The following is an 18,876-nucleotide window of genomic DNA, read 5'->3' as shown; positions in this document are numbered from 1 at the left end:
GACTGAAAGTGAGAAGATGGAAAGATATATTCCATGCAAATGGGAAGCAAAAGAAAGCTGGAGTAGCAATCCTCATATCAGACAAAACAGACCTTATAATAAAGAATATTACAAGGAAGGACACTCCATAATGATCAGGGGATCAATCCAACAGGAAGACAGCACAACTGTAAATATCTCTGCACTCAAGATAGGAGCACCTCAATACATAAGACAAACACTGCTGCTGCTGCTGCTGCTAAGTTGCTTCAGTCGTGTCCGACTGTGCGACCCCATAGACAGCAGCCCACCAGGCTCCCCCATCCCTGGGATTCACCAGACAAGAACACTGGAGTGGGTTGCCATTTCCTTCTCCAATGCATGAAAGTGAAAAATGAAAGTGAAGTCACTCAGTCGTGTACAACTCTTGGCAATCCCATGGACTGCAGCCTACCAGGCTCCTCCATCCATGGATTTTCCAGGCAAGAGTATTGGAGTGGGGTACCATTGCCTTAACAGACATAAAAGGAGAAATTGACAGTAACACAGTCATAATAGGAGACTTTAACACCCCACTCACACCAATGGACAGATCATCAAAACAGAAAATTAATACAGAAACACAAGTCTTAAATGATACATTAGATGAGGTGGATCTCATTGATATCTTCAGGACATTCATCTAAATGCAAAAGAATACGTCTTCCTCTCAAGTGCACATGGAACATTCTCCAGGATAGATCACATCTTGGGTCACAAATCAAACCTCAGTAAATTTAAGAAAATTTAAATCATATCAAGCATCTTTTCCGATCACACTGCTATAAGACTAGATATCAATTACAAGAAAAGAACTATAAAAAAACACAGAACACATGGAGATTAAACAATATGTTTCTATGTAACACACACACACAAAACTAACAATATGTTTCTAAATAACAGGTTACTGAAGAAATCAAAAGGGAAATAAAAAAAATTTTCTAGAAACAAATGACAGTGAAAACGTGACAACTCAAAACCTATGGGATGTAGCAAAAGCAGTTCTAAGAGGGAAGTTATAGCAATACAATCCTACCTCAAGGAACAAGAAAAACATCAAATAGACAACCTAACTTTACACCTAAAACAACTGGAAAAAGAACAAAAGACTCCACAATATTATCAGAAGGAAAGAAATCATAAATATCAGAGCAGCAATAAATGAAAAAGAAATGAAAGAAACAATAGTAAAGAGAAATAATACTTAAAGCTGGTTCTTTGAGAAGATAAACAAATTTGAGAAACCTTTAGCCAGACTCATCGAGAAAAAAGAGAGAAGAATCAAATCAACAAAATTAGAAATGAAAAAGAGGTCACAGCAGACAATGCCAAAATACAAAGGATTTAAGAGACTATTTTGAACAAACTTATAGCAATAAAATGGATAACCTGGAAGAAATGGACAGATCCTTAGAAAAGTTCCATCTTCCAAGACTAAAGCAGGAAGAAAAAGAAAGTGTGAACAACCCAGTTACAAGCACTGAAATTGAAACTGTGATCAAAAATCTCCCAAAAAACAAAAGCCCAGGACCAGATGGCTTCACAGTAGAATTCTATCGATAACTAAAGAAGAGTTAATGCCTATCCTTCTAAGACTCTTTCAAAAAATTGAAGAGGAAGGAACACTTCCAAACTCATTCTATAAGGCCACCATCACCCTGATACCAAAATCAGACAAAGACAACACAAAAAAAGAAAACTACAGGACTATACCACTGATCAACATAGATGCAAAACTCAACAAAATTTTAGCAAAAATAATTCAGCAACACATCAAAAAGCTCATATACCATGATCAAACTGGGTTTATTCCAGGGATGCAAGGATTCTTCAATATATACAAATCAATCAATGTGATACACCATATTAACAAATTGAAACATAAAAACCAAATATTAATTTCAATAGATGCAGAAAAAGCCCTTGACAAAATTCAGCACCCATTTATGATTAAAACTCTTCACAAATGTGCATATAAAGAACCTACCTCAACATAGTAAAGGCCATATATGATAAGTCTACAGAAAACATTATTCTCAGTGGTGAAAGACTGACAGCATTCCCCCAACATCAGGAACAAAACAAGGGTGTCCATTTTCACGACTACTATTCAACATAGTTTGGAAGTCCTGCCTACTGCGATCAGAGCAGAAAAAGAAATAAAAGGAGCCCATATCAGAAAAGAAGAAATAAAGCTCTCACTATTTTCAGATAATATGATACTGTACATAGAAAACCCTAAAGATGCTATCAGAAAATTACTAGAACTAATCAATGAATTTAGCAAAGTTGCAGGATACAGAATCAATACACAGAAATCTCTTGCATTTCTATATACTAACAATGAAAAATCAGAAAGAGAAATTAAGGAATCAATCCCATTCACCATTGCAACAAAACTAATTAAATATAGGAATAAACTTAGGAATAAACTTACCTAAAGAGACAAAAGAACTGTACACAGAAAATTATGACACTGATGAAAGAAATCAAAGATAACATAAACAGATGGAGAGATATGCCATGTTCCTGGGTAGGAAGAATCAATATTGTGAAAGTGACTATACTAACAAATGTAATCTACAGATTCAATGCAATCCCTATCAAATTACCAATGGCATTTTTCACAGAAGTAGAACAAAAAATTTCACAATTCATATGGAAACCCCAAAGTACCTGAGTAGCCAAAGCAATTTTGAGAAAGAAGAATGGAGCTGGAGGAATCAACCTTCCTGACTTCACGTTATACTACAAAGCTACAGTCATCAAGACAGTGTGATTCTGGCACAAACCCAGAAATATAGACCAATGGAACAAGATAGAGAGCCCAGAAATAAACCCATGCACCTATGCATACCTTATTTTTGACAAAGGAGGCAAGAACATACAATGAGGTAAAGACAGCCTCTTCAATAAATGGTGCTGGGAAAACTGAACAGCTATATGTAAAAGAATGAAATTAGAACACTTCCTAATACTGTACACAAAGATAAACTCAAAATGGATTAAAGACCTAAATGTAAGACCAGAAACTATAAACCTCTTAAGGGAAAACATAGGCAGAATACTCGATGACATAAATCAAACCAAGACCCACTTTCTAGAGTAACAGAAATAAAAACAAAAGTAAACAAGTGAGACCTGATTAAACTTAAAGGCTTTTGCACAGCAACAGAAACTATAAGCAAGGTGTAAAAACAACCCTCAGAATGGGAGAAAATAATAGCAAATGAAACAACTGACAACGGATTAATTTTCAAAATATACAAGCCGCTCATACAACTCAATACCAGAAAAATAAACAACCCAATAAAAAAGTGGAAAAAAGACCTAAACAGACATTTCTCCAAAAAAGACATACAGATGGCTAACAAACACATGAAAAGATGCTGAACACCACTCATTATTAGAGAAATGCAAATCAAAACTACAATGAGGTATCACCTCACATCAGTAAGAATGGCCATCATCAAAAAGTCTACAAACAATAAATGCTGGAGATGGTGAGGAGAAAAGGGGATGCTCTTGCACTGTTGGTGGGAATGTAAATGGATACAGCCACTATGGATGACGGTATGGAGATTCCTTAAAATACTAGGAATAAAACCACCATATGAACCAGCAATCCCATTCCTAGGCATATACCCTGAGGAAACCAAAATTGAAAGACACATGTATCCCATTGTTCATTATAGCACTGTTTACAGTAGCTAGAGCATGGAAGCAACCTAGATGTTCATCAACAGTTGAATGGATAAAGAAGTTGTGGTACATATACACAATGGAATGTTATTCAGCCATAAAATGGAATACATTTGAGTCAGTTCTAGTGAGGTGGATGAACCTACAGCCTATTTTACAGAGTGAATTAAGTCAGGAAGAGAAAGATAAATATCATATACGAATGCATATATACGGAATCTAGAAAGATGGTACAGAAGAATTTATTTGCAGGGCAGCAATGGGAAACAGACATAGAGAATAGACTTACGGACATGGGGAAAGGGGAGGAGAGGGTGAGATATATGGAAAGAGTAACATGGAAACTTACAGTACCATGTGTAAAGTAGATAGCCAACGGGAATTTGCTGCATGTCTCAGGAAATCAAACAGGGGCTCTGAACCAACCTAGGGGAGTGGGATCGGGAGGGAGATGGGAGGGGATATATGTATACCTATGGCTGATTCATGTTGAGGTTTGACAGGAAACAATTCTGTAAAGCAATTATCCTTCAATTAAAAAATTTTAAAATTTTATATTAATGGAGCTATTGATTGGGATTGGGTATGAGAGAACTTTCTGATATTATTTCTTTACAGAGAAACATGGTATTTACAGAGATACCATACAAATATGGATGGCATTTATAAATTCACTTGAGTTGTGTATTTTATGGAATTATTATTAATTAATCTATGACATGCACCACACACATATAAATGAAAATGCCTCAATAATGTGTGTGTGGGGGTTGTGGTGTTCTTAAATAATAATTTGAAAGTGTTATTTCTTCTTCTTTTTTTTTTTTTTTTTTGGATAAAAAATAACTTATCCTCATTCTGGAATGTTTGGAAAATACAGAAAGATAAAAAGAAGAACATTTGTATTTTTACAGTTAATAATGAGAGTAAACTTTTCTCAATAATGAGTGAATTTTTCTTATGTTTATTAATAATTTCTAATTGTTCTGTGAAGCACTTGCTAATATATCCATTGTACATTTGTTCTGCTTTTTATTTTTATGTTTTAAAGTTGGATGGGTTTTTCTTATAAGAAGTAAATATTTAGACTGACATATTGGCCTTTTTTCCCTTTTTATTATGTTTTTAACACATGGAATTTAAATTTTTTTATTTAATTAAAACCACCAGTGGTTTTGCAAATATTGATATGAATTTAATGTACAGTATGTGAATTATTGATGATATTCCAAGTGATTTGAGGCTATACATTAAAACATTTTGTATTTATTTTGACACACTTTCAAATATATAAATATATGTGCATGTGTATAATTATAATACATTTTAATTTCATAGAGATTATTGCCTAGGATGAGGTTAAAGAAGAAATGTTTTTAAAAGCTGCTAAGAAAAAATTAAATAAATGAAAGCTGGTAAAAAAAAAAAAAAAAAACCACCATGGAGAAGGAAAGGGCAACCCACTCCAGTATTCTTGCCTGGGAAATTCTATGGACAGAGGAGCCTGGTGGGTTACAGACCATGGGGTCACAAAAGGGTTGAACACTAACTTAGTGACTAAACAATAGCAACATGAAAAAAAAAACAAACATGAAATATTCTCAGTCTCATATACTATATCATTCTTTTTCTGAGTAAAACCTTCCTAATCTGTATGCAGGTCAAGAAGCAACAAACAGTTAGATCTGGACATGGAACAACAGACTGGTTCCAAATCAGGAAAGGAGTACATCAAGGCTATATATTGTCACCCTGCTTATTTAACTTATATGCAGAGTACATCATGTGAAATGCAGGGCTGGATGAAGCACAAGCTGGAATCAAGAGTGCCGGGAGAAATACCAATAACCTCAGACATGCAGATGATGCCATCCTTATGACAGAAAGCAAAGAAGAACTCAAGAGCCTCTTGATGAAAGTGAAAGAGGAGAGTGAAAAAGTTGGCTTAAAACTCAACATTCAGAAAACTAAGATCATGGCATCTGGTCCCATCACTTCATGGCAAATAGAGGGGGAAACAGTGGAAACAGTAACAAACTTTATTTTCTTGGGCTCCCAAATCACTGCAGATGGTGATTGCAGCCATGAAATTAAAAGACGCTTGCTCCTTGGAAGAAAAGCTATGACCAACCTAGACAGCATATTAAAAAGTAGAGACATTACTTTGCCGACAGAGGTCCATCTAGTCAAAGCTGTGGTTTTTCCAGTAGTCATTTATGGATGTAAAAGTTGAACTATTAAGAAAGCTGAGCACTGAAGAATTGAATGCTTTTGAAATGTGGTGTTGGAGAAGACTCTTGAGGGTCCCTTGGACTGCAAGGAGATCCAACCAGTCCATCCAGAAGGAAATCAGTCCTGAATATTCATTGGAAAGATGATGCTGAAGCTGGAACTCCAATACTTTGGCCACCTGATGTGAAGAACCAACTCACTGGAAAAGACCCTGATGCTGGGAAAGACTGAAGGCAGGAGGAGAAGGGGACAACAGAGGATGAGATGGTTGGATGGCATCACCAACGCAATGGGCATGAGTTTGAGTCAGCTCTGGGAGTTGTTGATGGACAGGGAAGCCTGGCATGCTGCAGTCCATGGGGTCGTGGGGAGTCGGACACGACTGAGCGACTGATCTGAATTGATCCCTCTACAGTGATTTCTTTTTTCTCCATAGTTTTCTTTTTCACACTTAAGTATTTTGCTCATCTGGGTGTGTATGTATACACGTATACAAGTGTGTGTGTATATACATTGTGGTATGAGGCTACACCAACATTTTTTCTCTATAGTTAGCCAGTTGTACCAATATCTGATTTCATAGGCGTTATTGACGCTTTTGAACTGCGGTGTTGGAGAAGACTCTTGAGAGTCCCTTGGACTGCAAGGAGATCCAACCAGTCCATTCTGAAGGAGATCAGCCCTGGGATTTCTTTGGAAGGAATGATGCTGAAGCTGAAACTCCAGTACTTTGGCCACCTCATGCAAAGAGTTGACTCATTGGAAAAGACTCTGATGCTGGGAGGGATTGGGTGCAGGAGGAGAAGGGGACGACCGAGGATGAGATGGCTGGATGGCATCACCGACTTGATGGACATGAGTCTGAGTGAACTCTGGGAGATGGTGATGGACAGAGAGGCCTGGCGTGCTGCGGTTCATGGGGTCGCAAAGAGTCGGATACAGCTGAGCGACTGAACTGAACTGACTGATGGCTATTTAGTGGAAGTCTTCCAGGCACTGGCATTCCGATGGCTGCCTTTCTCAAATATTGTTGTTACATGAGTTTTCTATTGTTTTACTTTTGTTATTGATACAGTCATCAATACTTTAGTGGGAAACCAGAAGAGGCTATACAAAAGACTGCTATCCAGGTGTTACTATAAATCGTTAAAGAAAAATAAACTGTGCTTAGAAAATTGTACTAAGGTAATGTTAGTGGTTTTGCCATGAACATTGCGCTGTTAATATTAGTCACATTGGTTTTGCATCCAGATTAAAAACAAATCACTTAGCTGTAATCTATTGGGAATTAATTCTTAGGAGTTGATCTCTAAGATGGCTCTACTACTTATTCAGTGTTAAGTGTTTTCTGTTAAGTGTTAAACTTTTTGGTTACTCAGAGCTTTTCCTTTAGCTCATTCTATATAAGGCTACTGCTAATTTTAGACTCAGATTCATATACTTCTCCTAGCTCTTATACTTTGCCTTTTAAGAAGTTTCTAAAAACAAACAAACAAACAAAAACGGCAGTTATTCAGCTATGAGTATTTCCGCTGTTTGTATCAAGTCATTTTGCTTATTGACGTATCTATTAGATTTGGGTACTATAGAGAGTGAATAAGGTGAAGATTTCTTGCCTGTCGTGAATTGTAAACTCCAACTTACCTCTCCAACTCAAAAATGGTTGTCTTATACACACTGCTTGATGAAAGTATATTTAGGAAAACACTACTCACATTCAGTAGTGTTACAGAATAAACTACCTGGGGTCTTTTTCAAAATGTAGATTGGGATACTGAAAGGACATTTGAGTAAATAAGGAAATATGGTCAAAAGTAGAGATTACTGAATATTGAGGTATCTATTACTGTACTCCATAGTTATATACAAATAATATTTATTTTTTATTTTTTGTATTTTCTACCTATATGTTAACTATTATAGAAGGCAAATTTGATTGTGATTTCTAAAACTAAAATAGTCTCTCTCTTTAGTGTAGTATGGACTTCCCTTGTGGCTCAGCTGGTAAAGAATCCACCTGCAATGTGGGAGACCTGGGTTCGATCCCTGAGTTGGGAAGATCTCCTGACCAAGGGAAAGACTACCCACTCCAGTATTCTACTATACAGTATTCTGTATAGTCCACGGGATCGCAAGGAGTCAGACATGGCTGAGAGACTTGCACTTAGTGTAGCACATAAGCTAAACTTCAGACAAACCTGAGTGTGAGTGTCAGTTCTGGTGTTTTCCTGAGCAAGTTGTTTTGTCTCTCTAATTCTTGGTTTTGTTATCTTTAATGATAATGACAGTTCTCTCATTGAGAAGAATAACAGAGGTATTACATATCCGTGTTCATCTTTATGTACATGGATGACACCTGTTGACGGATAAGATTCCAGGGGGGTGGGACTAAAAGAATGCTTTTCCATAGAGTGAGGGACAGCCCCTGAGCAGAGAAATCACATCAGAGTGTTCATGGGAAACACAGAGCAGCAGCAACAATTTCAAATGGAGAATTTTATAGAATAATTTCCATAGAAATAATGTTTCCATGGAAATCACAGAGTTTTTCAAGACTGTATGTCAAAAAGCCTCCAATAGAAAAAAAAAGTAAGAGAAAGAAAGAATTATTTCCAGGAGAGGACATTTCAGACAAAAAGGAGTTGGGGAGGAAGAACCCTAGTACAAAAGAGGGTGAAGACCAACTGGAAAAATTTACTTAGCCACACTGGTTAGGGGCTGTCACTAAGTCCTAACTGAAGAGGAACCAGAAATGAGATTGGATCTGCAGCTGACCCTCCAAAATGCCTCCAGTGTAGCTACATAGAGTTATCTGTACACAATCATAGGATTGGTGCATAGAGGCTGTGTGCTCCCCATATCTCAAGGGAAGAAAGAAGTCTGTGTCCTTCAGAAACTGGATGGACTTTTTGATGATGGCCATTCTGACTGTTGCGAGATGATGCCTTGTTGTGGTTTTGATTTGCATTTCTCTGATAATGAGTGATGTTGAGCATCTTTTCATGTGCTTATTAGCCACCCCTATGTCTTCTTTGGAGAAATGTCTGTTTAGGTCTGCTGCCTAGTCTTTGATTGGATTATTTTTCTGGTATTGAGCTTCATGCACTGTTAGTATATTTTGGAAATTAGTTCTTTGTCGGTTGTTTCATTTGCCGTTATTTTCTCCCATTCTGAGGGTTTTCTTTTTACCTTGTTCTTAGTTTCCTTCATAAGCTTTCCTTGCAAAACTTTTTAAGTTTAATTAGGTCACAGTTGTTTATTTTTGTTTTTATTTCCATTACTCTAGGGTCATAGAGGATCTTGCTGTGGTTTATGTCAAGAGTGTTCTGCCTATGTTTTCCTCTAAGAGTTTTATAGTTTCTAGTCTTACATTTAGTTGTTTCTTTAATCCACTTTGAATTTATTTTTGTGTATGGTGTTAGGAAGTGTTCTAATTTTATTATTTTACATGTAGCTGCCCTCTTTTCGCAGCACCGCTTTTTGCATTTAGGTTGGTTCTAATGTGGTGGACAAACCTAGAGCCTGTTATACAAAGTGAAGTCAGAAAGAAAAAGACAAATATTGTATTTTAACACATATATGTGGAGTCTAGAAAGATGGTAGTGATGAACCTATCTACAGGGCAGCAGTGGAGATGCAGACATGGAGAACGCACTTTTGGACCCAGTCGGCGGGGAGAAGGTGGGATGATTTCTGAGAGTATCATTGACACACATCTATGGCCATGTGTCAAGTAGCCAGCCAGTGGGCCTGTGGGCTTCCCTGGTGGCTCAGATGGTAAAGAGTCTGCCTGCAATACGGCAGACCTGGGTTTGATCCCTGGGTGGGGAAGAGTCCCCAGAGAAGGGAATGGCAACCCACTTCAGTATTCTTGCCCGGAGAACTCCATGGAAAGAGGAGCCTGGTGGACTACAGTCCATGGAGTCACAAAGAGTCAGCCATGACTGAGCTACTCATGCACACAGTGAGAATTTGCTGTATGACACAGAACCCAAAGCCAGTGCTCTGTGACAGCCTAGAGGGAGGGGTGGGATGAGGTGGGAGACAGGAGGGAGCTTAGGAGGGAGCTTAGGAGGAAGGCGATGTATGTATACCCATGGTGGATTCATGTTGATGTATGGTGGAAACCATCACAATATTGTAAAGGAATTCTCCTCCAATTAAAAGTAAAACAAAATTTAAAAAAAATTAAATTGAAAAAAGAAACTGGATAGAACTGTGAAAAATATAAACTTGGGTATAAAAATTGTGAAACAGAAGTCACAAGTTTATATTCACACACTTTTTTTTTTCATGAAAAGAAAACATAAAAACAAAGGAAATGAATAAGCACTTGAAGATTCTGGACAGGAGTTAGCAGCATTCAAAGCAGGAGACAAGCAAATGTAGTTTCACAGCGGGCTTCTGTGGTTTCTGGATTTCAATGGGCAGCACATCCCACCCCAGCATTCCTCTCCACTATTGCTGGATTAGGAGCTTACATGAGGCTGCCACGTTCTTGTTTTCCCAAATACTGACATTTAAGTCATCACAGATCAGCATTACTACTTCATTCATTTCACAAAAGAAGGGACTGATAGGAAAAACATAGTATGGATGTGAACTCGGGAGAGGCATTACAAAGAAGTCCCTACATTGTTCCTATTTTCCTCATTTCGGTGCTGGTGACAGCTTCTCTGTAGACTGGAATTAGTTCCTGCACTAGGATTTCCACGTCAACCTCATTGTCCCAGTGCACTCTTCTGTTCCAGCATCATGATAAAGGCATTACACCACCAACTAAAACATTTCACTCCTTTGCAAACACATATGAGGTGCTTGTTACACAATGCGGGATAAATCAGTCTTAGCAAACCCTTTATTGGTTTTAACAAATCTTAACCTTTGCATTTTGACTTACAGATCAATATTGACCCTATCTGGTTATTACGAGTCCAGATTCCCTTTGGATTTGCTACAAATAAAACTGACCAAACCTTTTGTTTAAAATTCCTATTACATCACGCACAACACTGAAGTGCAGCTTTTATTGGCATTATGGTCTCCCTAACTAGACAATAAATCCCTTGAGGGCAGGATCTAGTTTTCCTCATCTTGTTACCCTTACAACTAAAGGATTAGTTGTGAATCTTTATAAATAGTTTGAATGGCTCTGCTTAGTTTATGTCCCCTGGAACATCATAATTATACATAGCAAATCCTTGCTACTGTTTTATAGTTTATCGATGGAAGTGGGAATTGGCTCCGTCCTTCAACATTCACTCATTCATTTTTCAGACATACATGAAATCCTTGTTATGTGCCTTCCACTGTGCTAATTGCCAAAGATAATCAAAATAACCAGAATGTATTTCTTGCCTCCAAAGATGTCAAGAAGAGTTCCTTTCTGGAGCTCACATTAGCTCTGTAGCACACTGCCAACATCCTGAATGATAGAAACAGTTTGAAATCTTAATAGAGTGAACATTTACTCTCTTATGTGTTCTTATCCCTCTAAGCAGCAGTACCCACTCTATATAAGAGCCCTCCTTTCTAACAGATGACAGCCGCTATCCTCATAACACAGCTTACTTAAACGGGAGCCTGAGCCTTACCCACTTTAAATGAAAGAATAAATCTGCTTACTATTGCAAGTCTTGTTGTATTTGCTGTTCTCCTGTGCAAACCCTTCCAGCCGGCACTGAAAGCGATGCTGCCAGAATTCTTGAAACCAAGGGTTTCGGAGGTTTGTTTCTGGCCGGAGCTTCAGATAATAATCATCAAACCACTTGACGTCGGGAGACTGGAGCTTGATTGTGATTCCACCAACGGCTTCTCGCTGATAGCCATCTGTCACATCATACCTGTCCGCCCAGCCGTCACTGTGGGGAAACAAAAACCCCTCAGCTAAGAACAGGTCTCGTCTGAGAAAACGACGCCGTTTGCTATCGTTTTGAAAACATTCATCAGTAAATGGCACTCAGGCCACACTACGGTCTTACATTATACTACGTGATTATTGAGATAGCAGCTTGGTAGGATAAAAAATGCAAAATACAATGGAAACTTTGTGTCTAAGAATGCTGGAAGGTACTGGTCTCACTTACCTTGAGAATAACTTTATGCTTTTGGCAGAATTTCACTGGTTGTAAAATAGAGTATAAGCATGAAAGCTGTATATCACCATTCACACTATTTACTGAATGTTTAATAGCTAGGTTAAATTAATTTTAAGTCTATTTCTTTTCCTTTACTTAATAATAAATCATGATAAGGATCATAAAGTAAAACTGAAAAATATTTCTAAAATATACCTAATGTTAATTTAACCATCATATGATATTCATTTCTTCCCTACATTTTACATGTAATGATGTTTGAGTGTGTGTATGTGATCACTTGTGTCTGACTCTTTGCGACCCCATGGACTGTAGCCCACTAGGCTCCTCTGTCCATGGGATTTTCCAGGCAAGAATACTGGGGAGGGTTGCCATTTCCTACTTGAGGGGATTTTCCTGAGTGGTTAAACAAGAGGAACTTTCTGATTATGGTCATTCTATTAAATATTGATTCATGAGAGCCCAAACTGAAGTCCTTATAGTCCATATCATCTTTCCTATCCCATGGTACTTCTCTAATAAGGATACATGTGAAATACACATATGAAATCATGTTTTACATTATCAGTATCAGTTTAGTCACTCAGTCATGTCTGACTCTTTGTGACCCTATGGTCTGAAGCAAGCCAGGCTTCCCTGTCCATCACCAACTCCTGGAATCTACTCAAACTCATGTCCATCATGTTGGTGATGCCATCCAACCATCTCATCCTCTGTCATCCCCTTCTCCCACCTTCAATCTTTCCCAGCATCAGGGTCTTTTTCCAATGAGTCAACTCTTCACATCAGGTTGCCAATGTATTGGAGTTTCAGCTTCAGCATCAGTCCTTCCAATGAACACCCAGGACTGATTTCCTTATCCTGGACTGGTTGGATCTCCTTGCAGTCCAAGGGACTCTCAAGAGTCTTCTCCAAAACCACAGTTCAAAAGCATCGATTCTTCGGCACTCAACTTTCTTTATAGTCCAACTCTCACATCCATACATGACTACTGGAAAAACCACAGCGTTGACTAGATGGACCTTTGTTGGTAAAGTAATGTCTCTGCTTTTTAGTATGCTGTCTAGGTTGGTCATAGCTTTTCTTCCAAGGAGCAAGCATCTCTTTATGCTAGAGTCATTGAAAGAACTTCCTAACAATAGGCCATCAACAATGGTGACAGGAATCATACTCCTGAACATCAATATCATTCTATGTACTGATCACTCAAAGTAACCTAGGAATTTCAAAACAAGAGTTTGAAATTGGAGTTTCTAGTATAATAGTGTAACAGAATAAGGAAGAGTATTCTAAGCTTATTTGGAAAATACATGAGATAAAACTTTGGAAATAAAAGACATGAAAATGTGTTTCTGTGAAATCTGGACACACCTTGGGGCATTCAGGAAAAAAGTGTCTGACTTCTCCCATCCTTCCTGTCATTTGAAATATGCACAGCTTATGATGTGTATCTGCTTGGACCCAGCGGTACTAACCGTCCTTTAAAGAGGCACACGTGCCCTTTCAAGAGAAGTAAATAAAGTCAAGGGAAATTTAGCAATGAAAAAAGGATAACAACAGAGAAGGAAGAGATGACATGGAGAGAGTTGAGGGGAAGAGCGGAATGGAGCTTCCTGAAAGCAAGGCAGGAAAGGGTCTGGAGATAAGCTGGGTGAGGGGGAGTAGGTACTGGGAAAAGTTGAGTGAAAGGGTTTACATTAACAATCATTATTTATTTGACCAATATTCAGGCATTTCTATTTATTGGAATGTTCATTCCTTTTTATCTTCCTCCTAATGCATTTTTGTTTTTTATACTTTTTATTTTGGTAAGCAGAGGGCATGCTCCAATATTTTGGATATAAAATCTGTGTATTATGTAAGGTTTTATGTAAGTAATATATAGTAATAAGTTAGAATAAGTAAAAAAAAAAAAAGCTTTTTTCAGTGTGTTCTGCTATACTAACTCTGACTTAAAAATTGATAATGAGAGTTGTTCCAAAGGTCATAGATTACTCATTAAGATATCATAGGGGCTTAGGATAACTTAAGATTTTTCCAAAGGCATCAGTGGGTGAATGAGAAGGAAGAAAAATAAACCAACAGAAAAAAATAAGCAATTTCTTCCTCTTAAGTCTTCCTTGACAAGAAAATATTTTATTAAAAATGATCTGTGTTGAAATTTCAAAAACTTCCGTGGCAGATCAGGGAAAAAAATGTAATGGAATATGTTTTGTCCCCATGTTGAATGTGGTTACTTCACACATTGTCTTCCCTCAAGTTTCTCATTTTCAGCTGCAGAGATTTTATTTAAAGCTGACAAGTTGAAATGAAGTGGGCTTGTTTGCTTCATTTTCTCGCTCTGTTTTGGAGGGTTTATTATATCACTGATAGGAGAGTGTGGGTCTCACTGGCACTCGAGGAGATGCATGGGCGTGCTGCAAATGGGACAGGAAGCCCTGTTTGTCAGGCGGCGGCGTTCTCCAAGAAGGGGAAATTTAAATTGCTCCTTTTGTTAGTGTTAGCTTGCTCTTATGTAATGCTGTGATTATGAGTATTACATAAGAAATGTTAAGATTATAATGGGTCCAATTCACCCTTCACCGTTCATTCACTGAATTTAATGGGGATTGTAAAAAGCCTGTCTTGATAAACTTTTCTGGAGGTAACGTTTCCATTAAAAAGTCAGGACCAGTTTGTTAATTTACTCCTCTCTCATCATGTTCTTCAGCTTTTTTCTTTTTTTTTCAGGAAATTAATTTCTACATTTAATTTAGCAAAAGATGATCTTTTTTTCAGTAGTATATAAGTAAGGTGATTTTTAAAACAGGTTTGTTCTAGGGATTTCCATTCAACAGCAAAATAAAAACTGTAACATAATTTGTGTGTAAACAGAAAATTCCAGTACCTGTGGACAGAAAAGTGTTATTGTGTTTAAGCTTAGCGGGGAATATTTGCCATGTAAGTCTCAAGAAAGTTCAATCCATATTGGCTAAGTTAGATGGTGCTCTATTGCCTTTAGCTTATTAAACATTAACATTTTCATAAAAATGTGCTTTTAAGGTTTGCTTTAAGATGATATGGTATCTCTTAGTAAGGAATAATACATCTGAAAATGAATAGCCAAGAGAAACCTGAGCTTACCTTTCTACTATCTAATGCTTTCCATTGCATTGTTAGAGTGGACTCTTAGGATTCTGGCACTACTGTAATGCTTTTGGGTGACGTGTGTGTGTGGGTGTGTGTGTGTGTGTGTGTGTGTGTGTGTGCGCGCTCTCAGTCATGACTGCCTCTTTGTGACCCCGTGGACTGTAGCCTACCAGGCTACTCTGTTTATGGGATTGTCAAGAATACTGGAGTGGGTTGCCATTTCCTCTTCCAGAGGCTGTCCCTGACCCAGGGATGGAACCTGTGTCTCTTGCATCTCCTGCGCTGGCAGGCAAATTTTTTTACCACTGCGCAACTTGGGTGACATAAATTTTACCAAGTTAGATAAAAAAGTAGGGGGAGATAAGGAGAAAACCTGAAAATGTACCACATTTAAAGCAGTTTTATAGATTCAGTATCTATTCTTTCTTCCTTTCTTTCTTTCTGTCTATCTGTCCATCCATCCATCTGTCCAGTTTCTCTCTCTTCTCATTGGTGGGCATTTTAACCATCTCCTTATAATCCATTTCATTACTTTCTTTCCAATTCTTTGATATATAGTCATTCTTCATTATTTGCAGATTCTGAATTTGCAAACGCATGGGTTTCCTAAAATTTATTTGCAGCCCCCATTTCAATACTCAGACCACTTTTATGGCCACCCTCAGACATGCTCAGGGCGGCAAAAACTTCGAGTCTCCTGATGTGCATGTTCACAGCAGAAGCTGGACCAGGTGAACCTCTGCTTTCTTGCTTCCATTTTGCTACTATAAAGACATTTTCTTCATTGTCTATTAAGTGCCAGGTCTTTGTATTTTGTGTTTTTAGCATTAAAACATACACATTACCATATATAAAACAGATAGCCAGTGGGAGTTTGATGTATGATGCAGGGCACCCAAAGCCAGTGTTCTGGGGCAACCTGGAGAGATGGAGTGGGGCGGGGGCTGAGAGGGGTGTTCAGGAACTAGGGGACACATGTGTGCTAGAGCTGATGCATGCTGATGTCTGGCAAAACCCGCCACAGTACTGTAATTATCCTCCAATTAAACTGAATTTTAAAAATGGTTTTGCTGTTTAAAATACCCCCAAGTATATAATATATAATACTGATACGTTATCTAGAGTTCCTAATGGCAAGAAATCTGTGAAATGCTTTACGTACAAAGTCAGATGCATTCAGGCATGAGTACAGGGCTGTTTTTCTATGAATTGAATATGAATTCATCATATGAATATATTCATCATATGCCATATATATGGATGGCATCACTGACTCGATGATAGACGTGAGTTTGAGTGAACTCTGGAAAATGGTGATGGACAGGGAGACCTGGCGTGCTGCGATACATGGGGTCGCAAAGAGTCGGACATGACTGAGCGACTGAACTGAACTGAATTGACATATATATATATGTATATATAAAGTGTTTTAGATTGGAATATCTATAAAACAAGGTTATATATTGACTCAGTTCACTTCAGTCACTCAATCATGTCTGACTCTTTGCAACCCCATGGACTACAGCATGCCAAGCTTCCCTGTCCCTGAAAAACTCCCAGAGTTTACTCAAACTCATGTCCATCGAGTTGGTGATGCCAGCCAACCATCTCATCCTCTGTCGTCCCCTTTTCCTCCTGCCTTCAATCTTTCCCAGCATCAGGGTCTTTTCCAATGAGTTGGTTCTTCGCATTAGGTGGCAAAAGTATTATGGAGCTTCAGCTTCAGCACCAGTCAATATTTAGGACTGATTTCCTTTAGGATTGACTGGTTGGATCTCTTTGCCATCCAAGGGACTCTCAAGAGTCTTCTTCAACACCACAGTTCAAAAGCATCAATTCTTCAGTGCTCAGCTTTCTTTACAGTCCAACTCTCACATCCATACATGACTACTAGCAAAACCATAGCTTTGACTAGAAGGACCTTTGTCGACAAAGTAATGTCTCTGCTTTTTAATATGCTGTCTAGAATGGTCAGAGCTTTTCTTCCAGGGAGCAAACGTCTTTTAATTTCATGGCTGCAGTCACCATCTGCAGTGATTTTGGAGTCCAAGAAAATAAAGTCTGTCATTATTTCCATTGTTTCCCCATCTATTTGCCACGAAGTGATGGGGCTGGATGCCATGATCTTCATTTTTTGAGTGTTGAGTTTTATTTTTTTTTTTTTTGTAATTAAAAACCTTTTTATTGAAGTATAGTTGATTTACAATATTGCATTAATTTCTGCTGTATAGCAAAGTGATTCAGTTTTACTTAAATATATATATATATTTATATATATATATTTATTTTCATGAGAGGGTTTTCCTTATTTATTTATATCTTCTATAGGCATATTAAACCTGGAGGCCTTGAACTTGGGTTTTCCACAGAGAAGATAATCTTTCCAATGTAGAGACACAGTAAGCGCTTCTAAACATCATACTTTTTAAGGCCCATAGGAGTCAAATAACCATTATTTTTTTCATTGTGCTATAGAATAGCAATATTCTCACCATGACATTTGAATCTTTAAAAGAAGTTTGAATTCATCTCAATATAAATTGAGTGATTACATTCTTTTCCTGAGGTTTGTGCACTGAGGAATCTGGGAATCAACCCCAATGCCACTGGATTTTATTTTTTTTTTTATTTTACTTTACAATACTGTATTGGTTTTGCCATACATCAACATGAATCCGCCACGGGTGTACACGTGTTCCCAATCCTGAATCCCCCTCAAATCAGCTTTTTCACTCTCCCCTTTCACTTTCGGTCTTTAGTCCTCTTTGCTTTCTGCCAAGAAGGTGGCGTCATTTGCATTTCTGAAGTTACTGATATTTCTCCCACAATCTTGATTCCAGCTTGCGCTTCATCTAGTGCAGCATTTTACATGATGTACTCTGCATATAAGTTAAATAAGCAGGGTAACAACATGCAGCCTGATGTATTCCTTTCCCGGTTTGGAACCAGTCTGTTGTTCCATGTCCAGTTCTAACTGTTGCTTCTTGACCTGCATACAGATTTCTCAAGAGGCAGGTCAGGTGGTCTGGTATTCCCATCTCTGTAACAATTTTCCACAGTTTGTTGTGATCCACACAGTCAAAGGTTTTAGCATAGCCAATGAAGTGGAAGTAGACATTTTTCTGGAATTCTCTTGGCTTTTCTATGATCCAACAAATTTTGCCAATTTAATCTCTGGTTTCTCTGCCTTTTCTAAATCCAACTTGAACATCTGGAAGTTCTCGGTTCATGTACTGTTGAAGCCTAGCTTAGAGAATTTAGAGCATTACTTTGCTAGTGTGTGAGATGAGTGCAATTGTGCAGTACTTTGAACATTCTTTGGCATTGCCTTTCTTGGGGATTGGAATGAAAACTGACATTTTTCAGTCATGTGGCCACTTCTGAGGTTTCCAAATTTACTAGCATATTGAGTGCATCACTTTCACAGCATCGTTTTTTAGGATCTGAAATAGCTCAACTGGAATTCCATCACCACCCCTAGCTTTGTTCATAGTGATGCTTCCTAAGGCCCACTTCGCATTCCAGGATGTCTGGCTCTAGGTTAGTGTTCACACCATCGTGGTTATCTGAGTCATCATGATCTTTTTTTTTTTTTTTTTTTGTAGTTCTTCTATGTATTCTTGCCACCTCTTCTTAATATCTTCTGCTTCTGCTAGTTCCATATATTTTTGTCCTTTCTTGTGCCCATCTTTGC

The 18,876-nt window shown here is 37.9% G+C and overlaps 1 protein-coding gene across 3 annotated transcripts in view; it reads right to left on the bottom strand.

Moving 5' to 3' along the window:
* Positions 1–18,876, bottom strand: part of GRM5 (glutamate metabotropic receptor 5) — a 606,414-nt gene that overhangs the window by 170,683 nt on the left and 416,855 nt on the right. For all 3 annotated transcript variants that reach the window (XM_018043523.1, XM_018043522.1, XM_018043524.1), the window contains exon 4: positions 11,581–11,816. In XM_018043523.1, the coding sequence (XP_017899012.1) occupies positions 11,581–11,816 (236 nt within the window). The remainder of the gene's footprint in view (positions 1–11,580; positions 11,817–18,876) is intronic.

The sequence above is a fragment of the Capra hircus genome, chromosome 29 (genome assembly GCF_001704415.2).
Source record: "Capra hircus breed San Clemente chromosome 29, ASM170441v1, whole genome shotgun sequence".
Classification (NCBI taxonomy): domain Eukaryota; kingdom Metazoa; phylum Chordata; class Mammalia; order Artiodactyla; family Bovidae; genus Capra; species Capra hircus.
Note: the sequence above shows the minus strand (reverse complement) of the source record. Positions and strands in the feature narration are given on the sequence as shown.